The sequence below is a fragment of the Prionailurus viverrinus genome, chromosome A3 (assembly GCF_022837055.1).
Source record: "Prionailurus viverrinus isolate Anna chromosome A3, UM_Priviv_1.0, whole genome shotgun sequence".
NCBI classification, from domain to species: Eukaryota; Metazoa; Chordata; class Mammalia; order Carnivora; family Felidae; genus Prionailurus; species Prionailurus viverrinus.
Genome location: NC_062563.1, coordinates 18,130,383 through 18,148,172, shown reverse-complemented (window position 1 = coordinate 18,148,172; position 17,790 = coordinate 18,130,383). Strand labels below are relative to the sequence as shown.

The window sequence follows — 17,790 nt, the reverse complement described above, 5'->3', positions numbered from 1 at the left end:
AAGCAAACTGATGTCAGAAGAAATAGACCCTTAACTCTGCAAATGGTTGTATGATTTGGGGCATAGGGTCTCTCTGAACCTCAGTTTCCTCATCTGTAGTATGGGGGTGATAATAAACATACAAGCTTTCTTTTGGTGCAGGAATAAGGATCTATGGCTCCAATATTCTGCAAAAGGACTTTTGTAAACTATGAAAAACTCAGTAGAAACACATTATATGCAAGACAATGCCCATTTTTATTCATCGGTATAATTATTCCCCTCCCCAAACTGTGCTCAGGACTCATGGCACAGGGACTGGCATGTACCAAGTGTTGGGCAAGTGGCCACTGAATCTCACCTCCAGGGCCTCAACCATGCCTACATCCTTACTTAGAGAGCAGAGAGCTTGATGGCCCAGCCTCTGATGCTGCTTAGAAACCAATTGCCTTCACATCCACCAGATATGCAGCCTTTCAGTACAATGGAAGCAAAGCAATGAAGACAGAGTTTACCAACAGCACCCAGAGGGCAAGTGAGTCTGTCAGATGCCAGCATGGGAAGCCTAGACAACTGAGCTCCACACTGAGATAGGGAAACTGAAGGACTCCACAAAAACCTGTTTTTATCCTTTGCTAGGACCTGCACCCCACTCTACACACGCCTCACAATGCAGTGTATGTCTTCCTTGTAAGGGACAAGGGGTTATTGGTTTCCTTAGAACAGAGAATGACCAGACCACCAGCACTAGACGTCTCCATGCCAATACCCACCCACTCCAAGTAATAACAGCTGGGCCCCTGGCTTTGTTCCAACCAGTTCCTGGATGCCCGAGGGGACATGTACACCAGACTATAATTGCCAATAAAAAAGCTCCAGGCCCCAAATAAAGATGAGACTCCTTCGCTGAGTCTCCCGGATACTCGGCACTTTCTTTACATGTTCGATAAACTCTGCTTTCACCTCCTGCTGGCCCGTGTTTGATTTCTATCCTGCGCACAGCCAGGGACCTTCTTGGCTGGTCCCGCAGGAACCCCTCTGGTCCTTGGACCTGGCCTGCCAGCAGGCATCACTAGCACAGAAATTCAACAGGGATTTGTTTTGAAGCACTTTGATTTGGACTGAAAATGAACACAGAGAAGATGATACCATGAACAACAGATATAAAGAAAAAGAGTTAAGCATGGGTGTAAAAAGACAGCACCAGAAGAAAGACTTGGAAAAATTATCCCAGTGAGTGAAAGATATTAAAAGAAAAAAATAAGTAAATAAATAACAATCAGGTACACAGGGCAATAAGATCAAAATGAGATTACTTAATAAAAGCCAGCCATTTCTTTAAACTGAAAACAATGCATGTTGTTTGTCCTTTAAATGTGACATGCACTCCTTTTTCAAGAATGCTGAAGCACTCCAAAGCAAAGGCCCACACCTGACAATGGCAAAGGCCCCATCACCCTTGCTTCCCAGAGGTCATTGCTCCTATACAAAATCTGGAAGCTTGACAGAATGGATGCTGTGGAACAGCAACAGTTATTTGGAATAGAAAACCCCTGAAAATCAACCTATGCAGGGAGATGCAGAATTTGAATCAGGCAGGAGCCCACCTGTTCAATAATGAAATAATTGCTCAGGGCACATTCTTCGTAATCTTTTCTGATGTGACATCTATTCTTGTACTCTGTCTTTCTCCTGCTTCCTTAACATTTGCAAATAATCTCAGGGCCTCCTAAAGCCGCTGCAGAAGCCAGACAGTCACTTCCCTAATGCCAAGAAAATAGATTCAATTTTACATACATCAGGGTGATTTCAGAAGCAATTTCTACATCTCTAGTGTAAGCATTACTTACATTTTTTTCCCCTCAAATCTCATCCCAGCGGTTCCACAGGGCATTTTAAAGGTACCTGATGCATTCCAGGGTATTAAAAAGAATCCCCAGAGCGTGTTTGTGGCTATAGCCTGAGGACACCAGATGCATAGATAGAGTACTAAAATATTCAGTGACTCAAACAAATGCAAAATTTCTTAATAATTGAGTATACTGTCAACTGAACTTTTTTTCAATTTCAATGTCTTTTTTTAAAAGCAACGCCATTAAAAGGTATGTGTGTGTGTATCTGTGTGTGTATGCATATAAAACAAACACACATATCAATCATTTGGAAATATTGTCTCTAGACTTGAAAATGTCTGATTAGATTCTACTAGATAGGATTTCTCCTCCTCTTTGGCTGGCTAATCTACCTTGGTCTTGGATGCTTTCCTCTTAAGAGTTTAAGTTTTAGCCCTGGGGAATACAGTGATGTTTCCCCCTTGAAATCCAAGAAATCAGTGTTACCCAGGTTTCCACTTGTGATCAGAAAACAAGATCAAATACCTAGAATTTCGAGGTCATGTATCTTTGACTATAATAGTTTTGGCACTCAGACTTCCCAGAAGTCTTTCCATTTTGACATTCAGCCTTCCCAGGCATTTTTACACATGGAAAAAGGTGTGCACAAGAATCTGGCCTATATAGGAAAGGTCTGGGGTGAATGGGTATCACTTGGCCAGGATTGTCTATCAGCTAGACTTGTTACTGACCTTCCTTTCTCCCAGGGAAAGCAGGAGAATCAGTGACAGATGAATATAGATAGAGACTCTCAGGGATCTTCAGATGGGCCTTTCTTTCAGGACACACCAAGTCCATTTCCTTGTCAACCCTTTTTGTGCCTCTCCTGGATGCCTATGTCACTATCGCCTTTTTCTGGGCCCAAGGGAATGTATGAATCCCAGCGATTCATCTGGGTTGAGAAAGGAAAAAGAGCTGGCTTCGTGGGTAGGCAGACTGCACACTTGCTCTGCTCTCTGAGGAAAATGCAAGTTAAATATTTGCTCATGAAATAATCAGTATGCGCTGTTAGACTTTGTCTTTAAAGCCATTACACGATCTTAAGAAGTGTGCAGACTTAGCATTGCCAATAACGGGCAAAATGATAGCATTTGTCTGTTGAGATGATGCAAAGGGAAGGACATGATGCCACCTATGTTGAATTTTTGCCAACATGTTAACCTGAGTGCAATCATGGTGAAGAAAATCAGATAAATCTGGATTGTGCCACATTCTAGGAGACAACTGGCTTAGACTTAAAATGTGTCGATGCCCTGAAAGAAAAAAAAAGGAGGGAGGGCTGGCTGTTCTAGATGAAAAGTGATGGAGAGACATGATGACCAAGTATAATGTGAGTACCTGAGTGGACCCTGGATTAAAGCAGCAGCAACAACAACAACAACAATAAATATTTTAGGACCAGTGAGGAAATTTAACTGTATGCTGGTATATTTGATACTGATATAAGGTTACATTTCTTGGGTCAGATAATTTTATAATGGTTACGTTGAAGAGTTTTCCTAGTTCTTAGGAATTCTCTGGAAGTAGAGTGTCATGATGTCTGCAACCTACTTCTAAATGGTTCTGAAAATTTTATAAAATTTTAATATAATTTTATATAATATAATTATATATATACAGGATATTTTTATATATGTATACATATATAATATATAGTATGGAGTGAGAGAGTGTGTGTGTACAAATATTGCAAATGTGAATAATTGGTGAGACTAGGTACAAGGTAAAGGAATATTCATTTTACTATTTTCTCAACCTTTTTATAGGTTTAAAACTAATCTCCTTCCCAAGGCGGCATGTCAATATTTGAAAATGGCTATTGCTTCCCTCAAAGTTCAGTGTTCTTAATCAGTGTGCCTGTAAGAACCGTCTAAGTGGCTTTTACAAAATCCACATCCCACCTTACCCCTCCCCTCATCTCCCTACCTCTCTTCCCTCAGGAGATTGTGATTTAGTCAGTAAGGTGTAGGGCCTACATATGTGTATTGTGAAAACTTTCTCAGAGGAGTTCTGTGCTATACTTAAGATGAGCAATCACGGGTCTGAGTTACCCTCAGAACATGGATCCATCAGGAATTAGCTATGCAACTCTGAGAAGGTCAGCCGCATGCACTGAACCTTGGCTACCTTACCTATAAAATGGGAACAATCATATGCAGTATCTCACGGGGCCATGGTGAGGACGAAGATGGTCTATAAATATTTGTTTCCTTTCTTTCTTCATTTTCTCATAGAACCCCCCCCCAACTGATCATATCTAAGTGATTTATACAAATTATGGTTTCTTCCATTTGCCACACACTGTGTGGAGGACATTCATTTGTCTACGCTCACGTTCCTTTAGATTTCCTGAATTCCCTAATTTGGAGCAGAGGCTGGGGAATCTAGCATTTCTATTAAATCTAGGAAAAAGAATTGTCTTAAAGAGAGATGAGAACAAAAGTTAGTTTTAGGTTACCAGTCTTGAGATTTTCCTTTGGATAAGGTTTAACTCTGAAATCTTAGACCCTGTATCAATTCTGCATGAGGGCTCAGGTGCTCTTGACTAAAGGCCCCTTGGAACACTGGCTATAATTTGGACCTGGCCAGGCTTGGGAGACATGGGTTCCAGGTTTGGATAGGTATACTCATCAGCCTTGGGACATTGCAGAAGTTGCTTTTCTGAGCCTCAGTTTCCTAAGCACTCAAAACAGAGATGGCAATTAGTGGCACACCTACCTAACATGGTTTATATGAAACACCGTTTTGAAAACTGTAAGACACTCATTTCAATGCGGCATGTTTTTCTCCTTATGGGCATAACTATGTCCTCTTTTTTTTTTAAACTACTATTAGTTTTAACCTGTATCTATTTATTTCCACAAGCAGTTAAGATGGCTTGCCCCATTTCCATTTGCTTTGGGGGAATATTCTTAAATCCTCCTTTTCCCTCAAGATGGGCTGCCCCAAGTCCTTGCCAGGGAGAACATTCATCCTTGGAACATCCAAGGAAGCATCCCGAACCCATACCCTACAGCATCTGACCACTGTGAGGGGTCCACAGCAGAGGTACCAGGGTCAAGCTGAACCATGGATGTTCCCTTCCCCTTAGCTGGGTCAACTTACTGAATCCATTAACATCCTGAGAGCTAGAGGAGAAGCCTTCATCGTTGTGACTGGCGCTGAGCTTGGTGGTGGGTTTGTCGGCTGAGGCCACAGGCCCCATCTCCCTCTGGGCTCCACTCTGTGTCTCCTTCTGCTTCTTGGCCAGCTTCCTTTGGGACATGTGCAAGGGGAAAAAATCACAGTCAGATGGTTCCAGCTGCATTAAAGCATTGGAAAGATCAGATTGTTCTTCCGCCCTACCCATCATCCTCAACCCCCAAACCTGGTTCATTCTCCAGGAACAGAGAGAGCCAAGATGGGTCCTCCAATGTCAAGGTGGAATAAGCCTAAATCCTCCTGAAACCATTAATGGCTTTCATTTACTCGGAAATATGAGGCTTATTCTGGATCATCTCCAACAACAGGTATGTTCTTTACTTGAGCTTAAAATCGGAAACCAATGAGACTTACATGATGCTTCCTTGCTCTCCTTTTGAAGTGGGGAAGAAGCTGAGTGGCCCTTTCTGTTCTCATGGCTCTGAATGAGATTCAAAATGGAGTCTGACCTTTCTCAGGGACTAAGCTAATAAAATAACACGCCAAACAATGGACAACTGAAGTAGAGACTTGTGGTTGGTGAAGGGTGAGGGTGAGAGTGAGGGTTAGTTAGTCCTGTAGCTTGAAAGGAGAAACTTTAAAGCTGAACTTGATGCCTGACGATCATTCATAGGAATGAAAGACCTTCAGAACCAGATGGGCATTTATAATAATACTAGTTTAAATCAGTGATTTCCAAAGTGTGATGGAAATTAGAATCATTTTGAGAGCGGATAAAAGCACGCAGAGGCCCCAGCTCATGGAGGTAGGGCAGGGTTAGGCCTGTGCATGGCCACCTAGTTCCCCAGGTCATCATGACACCATCTACTGGATGTTAAAACTATTGGTTTTGGCATCAGGAAGACCTGGGTTCATATACTATCTCCGCCACCTGCCAGCTGCATGACCCAGGGCCAGTTCTTTAACCTCTTTAAGTTCTGAACTCGTCCTCTGGGTACATCAGTCAACAATGGGACCAAGATCCTAGGCCTGTGATGATTAACTGAGATCATATGTGAAACGCATGGAATACAGCACCTGGCGCACAGTGAACATTCAACACGTGACAGCTGCATCCTTGTTTTTATATCATCCCTGCTGGTCCAACCACATTCTAATGTCCAAATCCCCCTTCAAGAGACCCACTGTGAAATCTCTGGATATCAAGTGGTAGAGATTTGGACGCCTCCCTAGGCAGCTGAAGGTTTAAAAAGTCCTTCATATGGATTTGAAACCTACTTCTCTTAAATTTTAACCGGTTATTCTTAGATCATTAGAAGTACAAAAATATTAGTAACCCCTCTTGCATATGACAATTTTTCAAACATTTCTAAAAAACCAATGCAGTCCCTCTGAGATTTCCCCACATTTCCAATTCTAAATATAGCTATTATGTTCCTGTGATACGGAAGGTGATGGACACATTAAATGTCTTGGGGGTAAATTATCCCAGGTCTCTTGCTCCATTTTCCATAGGACTTGGTTTCAACTTCAATCTTAATCACTCCTATATCAACATGGAAACAACAGATCTCCCAGAGGAGTCAAATTCAGGAAAAATTTTTCCAAAATTGAGCCTGCCTGGTCCTGAAATATGCAGTTTCAAGAGGAATGATCTCCCTATCAGAGGAGGTATGAAATGAAGATAAAACCTAGACACAGAAGTATTTTAGGTGAGTTCATCTAGGTTGAATTCTAGTTTGATAGTATGGGGAGTAACACCCTTCCCATGGATCCCTGGATCTAGATGTGGACTGCACGGAAGAATGACAGATGGCATACTCAAGTGAGAATGATTTGGGGAGACTTTATGTGCAAAAGGACTACTGACAAAAGTAAGAAGGGTGAAGGGGAACCTAAGGTCCACTATAGTGACCTGTGAGTTGTTGGCCACCCACGTGTCCAGAGGGACAAGCAGAGGAAGCAGTCACTGGCACCCTGAAGGAGAGAGTTGTGAAGATAAGACCACCGGCTCAGAAGCAGCAGCCTTCTCTCGAGGAACTCAGTTGATCCTCACATGGCAGGAACAAGAAGCATCAACACCCTGGCTACATCCTCTTCTCTCCCCCTGACCAATGAACAGTGGGTCTCATTTGCTCAACCCAACTGGAAGCCAGAGGCATGGAGTCCAGGTAGTGCTAGCTCTGGAAGCAGAGAGCTCAGTGGAGAACCAGGCAAAGGAATCTGGATCCAGGAAACCCCCGCCAAGAAGAGAATTTTATCTCCCCCATTTCGGCCACAATTTGAAGACAAATGCAGCCTAAAATGGAACACACGTACCCTCCCTCCCTCCTTCACTCTTTCCCTCCCTCCCTCCCTCCCTTCCTTCCCTCCCATCTTTCCTCCTTCCCTCTCCTCCTCCTCCTCTCCTTTCCTTCCCTTTCATTCCCTCCCTTCCTTCCCTTTCCTTATTTTCCTTCCTTTCTTTCCCTCTTTCCTTCCTTTCTTTCTTCTCTCCCTCCCTCCCTCCCTTTTTCCCTTTCTTTTCCGTTTTTCCTCCCATTGGCTTGAGAAAAGAGGGGTTCTTGGGAATAGGAATGCGTGTTTTGTATATAATGCTCTAGCCACAGGCATTCTGTTCCAGGAGTCAAACTATTCCTGGTAGACAGAAAAACAACCAGAAAGGAAGTACTGGACCAGTGTTGGCAGTCAGACAGGGGCCAGGGGGAGTGCCAACGAAGGAAAAATGAGTGGGTCTACTGCTGATGACATTTTGAAATTTTATTCTTCATTTATTATCAAAAAGGAGTGTGTTTAAAAATGTATATGTGACCTTCTTAATCATAAATTTGAAAAGATATACAGCAGATCCTTTGCCTCTATCTAAGCTCTGCTCACATTGCCCTGGCAGGAAATAAAAGGAAATCCAATAAGAAAGTTAACTTTAAAACTATAAGTGAGTGTGTACAAGAGGCTTTGATATTTCCGTAGGGGCATAACTCCCAACCAATCCCATTCCATTAGGGGTAAAATAATATGGAGAGAGTTGTCTTGGGCACAAGTCATTCATTTCCAAAGGAATAATAATAATAAAAAAAGGCCTTGCTGCATCTGTGAAAAATGGCCTTTTATAGAAATGTTTGGGTAGCTCTGAAAACCTGGACGAAAAATGAAAAATTGAACTTCTCTGAAACATAGATATTTAAAAACTCGACAACCAACTGAGTTGTAAAAACTAAGGAGTATGGCATCCTTAGTATTCAGCCCATGGTTGACACTATGTGTTCACGATGATGATGCTATATAATAATTTAAAAATGTACAGACAGGTGTTTTAGCAGCTGGAAAACACAGCTACAAAGTAGAAATAGAAGGAAGGGATGTGGAAAGAAAGAAACATAAAACTATAGTTTTGGGATCTATATTCTATCAGAATTCAAAATTTAAGAATTAAAAAACCATCTTGGTAAAACAGGAAAAATCATTTTATTCCTATAGCCATCGAGTTAACTCAGACCCCCCCTCCCTGTTTTTCCTTAAGAGAAGGGGGGAAATCCAAGTCTATGAGTAGGGCATGAAAGACCCGTAGGCTATGGCTCTAGGCTTCAACTCAGCCTTATCTTCCATACACACCTTCTCTTAGGGAACACCAGCCACCTCATCTTCACCCCCCAACCATTCCTCAATACTATACATTCCTTAATATGTCCCCATTCTTCTCCACTGGCCCCTCCTCTCCATCCTTCAAGGCTCAGTGTCATTCAAATGTCACATCTCCTTGAAGGTTTCTCTTGCTCCTCTACATAGATTTGTGATTTTCTCTTCTTGGTTGACTCATTCACTGAACAAATATTTATTGAGCACCTACATGTACCGGCTTCTGCTAGAGGTAAGATCACAGTGACAAAAGCCAGACATGACCCTGACCTTCACAGAGCACGGAGACTAACGGCAAAGACAGGTGCTAAACAGATAAACACAAACACAGCTATAAAATCACGAAAGTGATGAAAGCCAGGGAGAAGAAATGCATGGAGCTAAGAAACACCAATGGTTGGTCTGAACCTTCTCAGATCAAGGAAGGCCTCATTGCCATGCCAGCTAAGCACCTGTTTAGTTGAATTGCAGGGATCCAACTCTCCCACCCACTAGGGCAAGAGCCTCTTGGATGAAGGGTTTTTGACTTCTCACACCTACTCTGATTTCTTGCTGAGTGTCTGGCACACAGCCAGTGCTCAATAAATTTGTTGTACAAATTTATAATTAAAAGTCTACAATTTGAAGTGCAGAAGAGATTGCCATCCTACTCCGACTGCAAATTATAACCACTTTAAAAAAAGATACATACAAGGAAAGAGGAAGAAAAACTTGCACAAAATTAGTTTGTGACCTGAAATATTTCTACTTATGAATATTTCTGGCTGACAACTTAGCATTTTCTTCCGGTAGTTGTCACAGAATTCTTGGGATGTTTGCAGAATTAATGGAATGCTCACAGAAATCAGATTTTTTTCCCTCAAAGCCCACACTATAGCCATAGCTATAAAATGGTTTTTTTTAATCACATAAAATAGTTACATGATACATGGGAGAGTCACATAACTTATGGAATCTTCAGATCCTTCAAGATTCAAGTACTTGTGACTTATGAAACTTGGAATTTTTTTCTCTAGTTGTTCTGAGATTCTTGCCAACTGGGTCACACAATTTCACCAGTAGGGGGTACCAGAAGCTGGTAAAAAGAGAGCACTCATAAGCCTATCTATTCCTCTGCAGGGACATTTCTAGAGCCAAAGAACATTTTAAGACATAGCAATCCGAAGTTTACTGTTTCTGACAGGCGGGGACAATGTGATGTGACCATAGCTCTTGGCATTCTTTCTTCTAACAGATCACTCTGAGGTCTTTCTGACCTTTGCTTGTTAGCTGAGTGAGGGTAGGTGGCAGGGGATGTGCCCATGATGGACCGTGAGTCCTATGATTTATTCTGAGCACCACTCTTTATAAGGGATAGTGGCAGGTGGAATGACTCAAGGGAGAGGAATGCGGGGCTGTGAAGGGTTCTGAAATCATGCTCTGAGAGAAGAAATGTCTGAAACAATGGGGATTATTTTTCAAGGAGAAGGAATATTCAGGAATGCCCTCTTCACACATCTGACTCTCTGGCTCTGTTGTGGCCCCAGGGGCAGAATTAGAACCAGGTTGGCTTGAAACAAGGAAGAAAGAACAAAGTACAATTGCTTGGGTCTCTTTTGGAAGCACCTAATGCCTGACTGTCCTTCCCATTTTTAATTCTTTGGTAACCTTCTCTACACCTCTTAAGTCCCAACTCAAATGTCCCCTACTCGTCTCCTTCCCAAAGTTAGTAGTTTCTTCCTCTTTGCACATTAATTTGTTGGAAAAATATTTAATGAGCCCTTACTTTGTGCCAGTGGCTGTTAGAAAGAGATCATGATGTAAAAAGCCAGGCATGACCCTTGCCCTGTTTGGGCTTTTGGAAGTAACGCATTGCCTCTCATTGGCAAAGTTCCAGTAGAGACTGAGAAGCCACTTGGAATAGAGGTGGTAGGGAATTGACCATCTGGATCCTGAAAAACCCTTGAATCTTTTCTGTGCTGGGAACAGGAGGCTCCAGCCAATGGGGGGAGAGTGTTGGGGCCTCCACCTAGGATTTTTCCCTAAATGTGAAGAGCTATGCCCATGCTCCTGGGGAGGCATGGATAAGGCACTCTTTTTTTTCCACATAGGGCTCATCCTCTGTTGGTATCTCTAGACAGTTTCCTAGGAAGCCACAAAGATTAGATAGAACACTGGAGCCAGAGAGAAATCCTCAGCCCATAGGAGGTGGACAAAGAAAATACAGAGCTGAGACTCTACTCCTATTAAAAGGCAGCACTGTACCCTTTGAAGCCAGGATGCTTCTGTGCTGACATGATCAGATCTCTAATTAAAGTGATGCATCAGAACTGTAAGGGAAAAGTACCAGCCTCTCAATTTCTTCAAGAAGAAGCAGGCCTGGACAGGGGAGGGGCTTAGCCAAGGCACACAGCACAATGGCAGAAGCCACAGGACCCAAACCCTGCTTTCTACCTGCCAGTGCACCTGTTCCAACATTCCTCCACCTCTCTTTTCAAAATTTTTTTTGCAACGTTTTTTATTTATTTTTGGGACAGAGAGAGACAGAGCATGAACAGGGGAGGGGCAGAGAGAGAGAGGGAGACACAGAATCGGAAACAGGCTCCAGGCTCCGAGCCATCAGCCCAGACCCTGACGCGGGGCTCGAACTCACGGACCGCGAGATCATGACCTGGCTGAAGTCGGACGCTTAACCGACTGCGCCACCCAGGCGCCCCTCCACCTCTCTTTTCAGAATGAAATTAGAAGTGCAAATTCAGTCCATGGCACATATGATTTTAGTTCCTTATGAACGCAGCAAAACCTCATTAATCCAAACCTCACTAATCCAGAACTACTGTAACTGAGGCAGAGGCTGGGCTTTACCACATTAGAGTTGGTAGTATAAATGAGGATATGGGTATGTGCAGAATTCAAAGGAGAACACACCTCTTTCTCTTACATCAGGAGGCAGAATGGCAAAGCAGTTAACACACTGGCTTTGGTGCCAGACAGCCTGGCATCAAAACCTGGCGCCATCTCAGACTAGCTGTGTGAGCTCTTACAAGTACTCATCCGTCGGCATGTCAGTTTCCTCCAGTCTGAAAAGTAGGTAACAGTAGTACTTTCCCAGAAAGTGGCTGCAAAATTAAATCGTATGTGGCTAGCAAAGCATTTTTCCCAGAGAATCGTACACAGTAAGCACTCAATACATGTTCTCTGGTAATCTTTTAAATATAAGGAGTAGCCATGTTAATTTAAATGGCCTCATTATTTATGAAACATGAATCCTTTAGAGCAGATGCTCTGAAGAATGCCTTTTCTCTAAAAACGTTCTTTGATGTATTCTAGAGCAATGCTGCTCGACCTTGGCTGCACGAATCGTTTGGGGAGCTTCAAAAACTATTGGTGAGATTCTAGTTTAATTGGTCTGGGGTGCAGCCTGGGCGTGTGGGTTTTCAGAAGCTCTCCAGGTGATTATAAATGTGCCACCGAGCTTGAGCACCACTGATATAGAACAGGGTTGTCTCTGGACCAGCAGCATCAGCTTCACCTGGGAACATATTAGAAATGCAATTTCCCTGGCCCCACCCCTGACCTACTGACTCAGAAACTCTGGATGATTAATAATCTCTGCGGGCAGTTCTAACGCATGCTGAAGTTTAAAGACCCGGATGTTTGAGAACCCACTCCTTAGCTGGTCTGAATCAGTGAGGAGTCCCTATCATCCTTCACCTGTGGAAGTGGAGGAGCAGGAGGCAGGTGACTTGGCTGCCAGCCTCAGAGGTCCAAATATCTTCCTGTTACCAGAGACATGCCCTTTCCCCTTACTGGGTATTGATTTCTCTACGGGGGGTAGTTGGCATCTTAGAACCAAGGCAGTAACAGATGCTATTTAAATGACTGTTACTGGTTGCAGGGTGTCCCCCTAAAATATATGTTAAAGTCCTAACCTTTGATACCTGTGAATGACCTTACTTGGAAATGACGTCTTTAAAGATGTAATCAAGTTAAGATGAAGTCATCAGAGTGGGCTCTACTCCAACTGGTCTGGTATCCTTATAAGAAAAGGGAAATTTGGATGAAGACACACATGGAGAAGGCATGTGATGACAGAGGCAGAGAACAGAGTGAGGCAACTAGAAGCCAAGGATTTCCAGCAGCCACCAGAAACTTGGAAGAAGCAAGGAAGGATTCTACCCAGAGTTCCAGAGGGAGAATGACCCTGTGACATATGGATTTCAGACTTCTACCCTTTGGAACTGTGAGAGACTAAGTCTGTCTGTTTTCTTTTTTTTCCCCCCAGCCATCCAGTTGGTGGTATTTTGTTATGGAGCCCTAGGAAATGAATACAAGATCCATGAAATACTAAATCCCAAATCCATTTCATTTATTTAATAAACATGTAAACAGCACTTATTCCATGCTAGGCACTATTAAGGCTACTACAAACACAATGTGTTAGCTCCTTTAATTCTCCTAAATACTGTAGGAGATTGGTAAACACATCCCCATTTCACAGAGGAGAGGGAGAAGCAGAGAGCGTGGAAGAAATTCATGGAAAGTCACCCAGGCTTTAGGAGACAGAGCTGGGATTCAAACTCAGGCAGTCAGGCTTCTGAATGTTCTCTAAGATTCCTTGCTGTGTCATGCTTAGCCAAGGACCTATATGTATCCACCCTTGTCCCAAAGCTTTCTCAGCTGGGTCCCTTCCTTTCCAGGCAAAAACGCACTCACATACATAAGCACACACGTGCAGGCAGAAAGCTCACACTCACATCTGCTCACATCCTGCAGGCAATGCACATTGGGTCAGCCCATTACTTCTTTTGGGTACCAATTCTAGAACATAGCTGGTGGGTCCTTCCTCCTCCACCCCCATCACCCTAGCCTGGGGCTTCTATGTGTTTCCACTGGAATGGCGAAGTTATAGAAATAACCACAGCAGATGCCACCACAATTTGAAAGACTGAAGGATCCCAGCCACTGCCTGTCACCTCCATCTCTCCACTGTCTTGCTCTCCATGTGTATGACTCTACCTGTCTGCCTCTGCTTCCCTCTTCCTTGTGGCTGCCCCTCTCTCTTTCTTGCCCAGGTGGACTCTCCTATGTATTATGCTGTTTTCACAAAGGACAGAGTCAGATTTAGTCTGACCACTGTCTAGCAGGCTGGCAGGGGAACCAGTGCAGAAGAAGGCCTAAGACAGATGCTAGGCCCTCCTCCCACTGCCCACATGGCCACACTATCTCTTGGACCCTGCAGCAGAACCCAGAGGGAACAGCATGGGCTCTGGAGCCAAGAGTGCCTTGGTTCAAGTCCCAGCTCCAGTATTTACTAGCTATGTGGCCTTGGACAGTTTAGCTTCTTTACAACTCAGTTTCCTTATCTTTAAAATAGGGGGTACTTACAGTGAATGCTTATGACAACTGTTTGCAATAGCTACTAACTTACAAATACTAATGAACTTACGACAGGATGTGTCACCTACCAGATAAGCTCTGTGTTAAGTGTTTGTTAAATAATAAACAACGAGAAGGGAGTAACTGCCTCATAGGACAGTGAGGACAGAATCTTTGGCTGAGACAGTGCTGAGTTCCCGAAGTGCTTTCAGGCCACTGAGCTCTGAACCTCTGGGCAAAGTGAACAGCCCTCTGCTGTTGATTCTGTGGAAATGGACTGTGGCTCCAGGCTAACCTGATTCTAACAAGCTGCTGAATCCTACTTGCGTTTCCGCCTCTGAGACTATCAGACTCAGTTTCCTTCTCTATAAAATGGTATTTGATAGGCCCTTGTTCACAGAGTGACTACGATGATTAGAAATAGTAAGTGTACATTCCTGGCATGGTCTTTGGTACGTAAGAAACACTCCACAAATGCCAGTTCTTTTTCTCTCCCTTCTTCACACTGGCAGACCACATGCTTTTCCCCTGCTTTATTTTTACCTTAATTTTGTGTTTGATCTTCTCCCCGAGATGAACACTCCAGGGAACCAAAATGACTACTTTTTCTCCCCGCACCCTGCCCTACTCCATCCATACCTTGCTTACACAACCACAAACCAAGCCAGACTCTCGGGCAGATGTTTTGCTCCCGGTCCTGTTCTGACCCTCATTACAGGTTACAGAGTCTTGGATTCTCTGGGCTGGAATGGCCTTTGGGGCTCTCGAGACATTCTCCCACCATGGCTGGAAGGTCCCTTGCAACATCCCTCAACAAGTGGACATGCAGGTCCTGATTGTCAACTCCAGTGACAGGGACTTGTCATGTCTCCAGGCAGCCTCTTCCCAGAGAGGCGAGTCCCTAGATGGGGATGTTCTCCTCTGAGCTGAGGCTGAGCTGAACTATGTCTCCTGTCCATGCCCTCTTGGATGCCCTGGGTTGGGCTGCCTGTTCTACCCAACCAGCCTATACGTGGATGGATGGATGGATGGATGACCACAAAGCCTTCAGACTTTACTAAACTCTTCTAAACCATCTCTCCTCCTTCCTGAGGCTCTGCAGCTATTCCTTCCCTAGTTCACCGAACCACCTTTTGTACTCCACATCCCTGTGCCCACTCCTCTTCTCAGACCTTGACCCAGGGCCCTCTCTTTCTCCCCCTCCTCCCACCCCACTACAGGCCTTTGGCTCCCTCCAGAAACCACGATGGCCTGCTGGATGGCCAGCCCCCAGGGTCATCTCCCCTGCTAGACTGTGACCACACCAGCAGGGGCCATGCTGGCCTCGGGCGCTTCCCACTCCCCAGGGCCTCACGCAGTTGCTGGCACAAGCACCTGCTGAATTAACGTATAAACAGATCACAAGCCCTTTAAGTTCCATCTGGAGCACTATGTCTTCCAGGAGGCCTTTTCTGATCTCTCCCTGATGGGACATACTTTACCTACATTTCATCTCCTAGTCATCTTCCTGCTGTTCTCACCATCCTTCATTATAACGGCTTCCATAACATCCATTAGTTCACTTTTCCCTAGCACCTAGTTCAGCACTTGGCACAACGTTGTAAAAGCTTTAAAAATGTTTACTGACTAAATGAATGAATGAATGAGTAACACGTTTAATTCCTTTATTGTTGCTCTGTCCCATATTTGAGCATCCCCATGACTTAGACCTGACACTTTTAATCTATTTCTGCACCAAGTGTCTGTACTGGAACAGGTCCTTTTTATTATTCTACAGGAGGGCCTTTCTCTACGGATGGTGCACGATGGAGAGTCTCAAACCTGAGGGTGCGCCAGAATCACCTAGACAGCGTGTTGAAAACAGGGATGATTAGGCTCCACTCTCAGAGTTTCTGATTTGGTGAATCTGAGGTAGGATCTGAAAATCTGCATTTCCAAGTTCCTAGGAGATGCTGGAACTATACTTGGAGAACTGGTCTATGGAATGTCATCTCCGGCCCCACTGTGGAGCACATACTACTTACCTGCTCTCTATTCTCCATCAGTCACCTCAAACCTTATTCCCATCCCCAACCCCAGCTCATTTCTCCTAGAACTGCCTGTGAGCACAATATACTCTTTACTCAAGCATTTCCATTTTCTTGGGGCTTTATCCTAATGAAATAATAATAAAAATCCATGTATTACGTGGACATTGGACAACAGCTGTGTGTATGGCAGGGGTTCTTGATCTCAGCACGATTGACATGTGGGGCCAGAGAATTCTTTGCCGCATGGGCTGTCCTGTGAACGGCAGTATGTTTATCTGGTTCCGTGGCTTGTACCCACCACCTTCCAGGAATGCCTCTCATTCCCAGGTGTGACAAATAAAAAATGTCTTTAGGCACTGTCAAATGTCCCCAGGAGGGAGGCTGGGGAGGGCAGTACTGCCCCTGATCTACAACCACTGGTACAGACAGGTGAATATAACAGTGTAACATGTAGGAAATACCAGCATGTGCTCCATACCTTGAAAACACTTGTAACCCTCACAGCAGCATGACAAAGGAATGATTATTTCTTTTGTTTTATAGGTGAGGAGTCGGAGGCCCAGAGGTTAATCCCAAACTCATAAAACAGGTAAAGGGACCAGGAGGGAATGGAGCCCCGATTCTTTAGCCTGCAGAGTCCTGTTCTCCCCGTTAGCCTTTTCTGCAGCTTTTCTTCAATTGCAAACCTCATAAATGTCTACCGATAGGGGATTGCTTCAGTAAATGATGGTGCATCCCCCGGATGGAATATTATGCAGCTATTAAAATGATAGAGTGCCATTAAAAATGAAAACTATGTAACAACATTGAAGAATGCTAACTGGCTTACATTAAGTTAAAAAAAAAACCCAGAGAATGAAACTGTGTACCCTGTGATTACCACTGTGAGGAAGCGTGTCTATGCTAACGTGTTATATGGAGGGTATTAAGGATAATTTTCATTTCTTCTTTGATACCATTGTTATCAGAATGTCTTTGCCATCATTATTTTTAAGTAGAAGCAGGGTAATGAAATTCAGGATGTTAGGTTTTGTCATAGGTCTTCCTTGAACCTGAACTGGTGGAACTAAAGCTTCTCTAATCCTTTGAGTGTGGCAGGGGTTTGATACGCTATCACTTCTCCTCAGATAGCACAGTTGCATGTATGTTTCTGAGCCAGGACATCTCTCTTTGAACTGACCCACTTCCCCTAAGCACAGCAAGCTGGAAGCACAGAGGAAAACATTGCTGAAGGCATCAGTGTGGATCACTCGGGGAGCCAGGGCTGTGAGAAGCACGCGATGTGTCTGTCAGAGTGTACCGTGCACTGCACTGGTTTCATGCATTATGCATCAAGAGTGGCCTGGCACCCTGGCCTGGCCGTGCGGGAGAAGGCTTGCATAAGGCACATCTGATGAACTGATTGGAATGTCAAAATGTCATTAAGGATAAATTAATGGATGTGTTACTTTGGCTGTAAGAGGCAGAGCCAGCAAGACAACAGGCTGCCGGCGGGCTGTTCCGTAGCCCAAGACAGACGGCGTTTGCAATGGAGATTCATGGTCTTTATGTAACGTGAGGTGCTTTGCAGGGAGAAGAACAAACAGAAATGCTCCAGCACTTAAGCACCGTAAAATCACAAGCATGAGATAAATTAATTAGCGTACACTAGGAAGGCGGCTGGTCTGTCTGCACTCCTTGGGAAAGCCAGAATGGATGGCACTGGGCTGGAGAGGATGGGTCTCAACACCAGACTCCTAAGGAAAGCAATTGAA

At 44.1% G+C, this 17,790-nt stretch overlaps 1 protein-coding gene across 1 annotated transcript in view; it reads right to left on the bottom strand.

Moving 5' to 3' along the window:
- Positions 1 to 17,790, bottom strand: part of PTPRT (protein tyrosine phosphatase receptor type T) — a 795,219-nt gene that overhangs the window by 128,629 nt on the left and 648,800 nt on the right. The window contains exon 18 of the mRNA XM_047852741.1: positions 4,977 to 5,135. Coding sequence (XP_047708697.1) covers positions 4,977 to 5,135 — 159 coding nt within the window. The remainder of the gene's footprint in view (positions 1 to 4,976; positions 5,136 to 17,790) is intronic.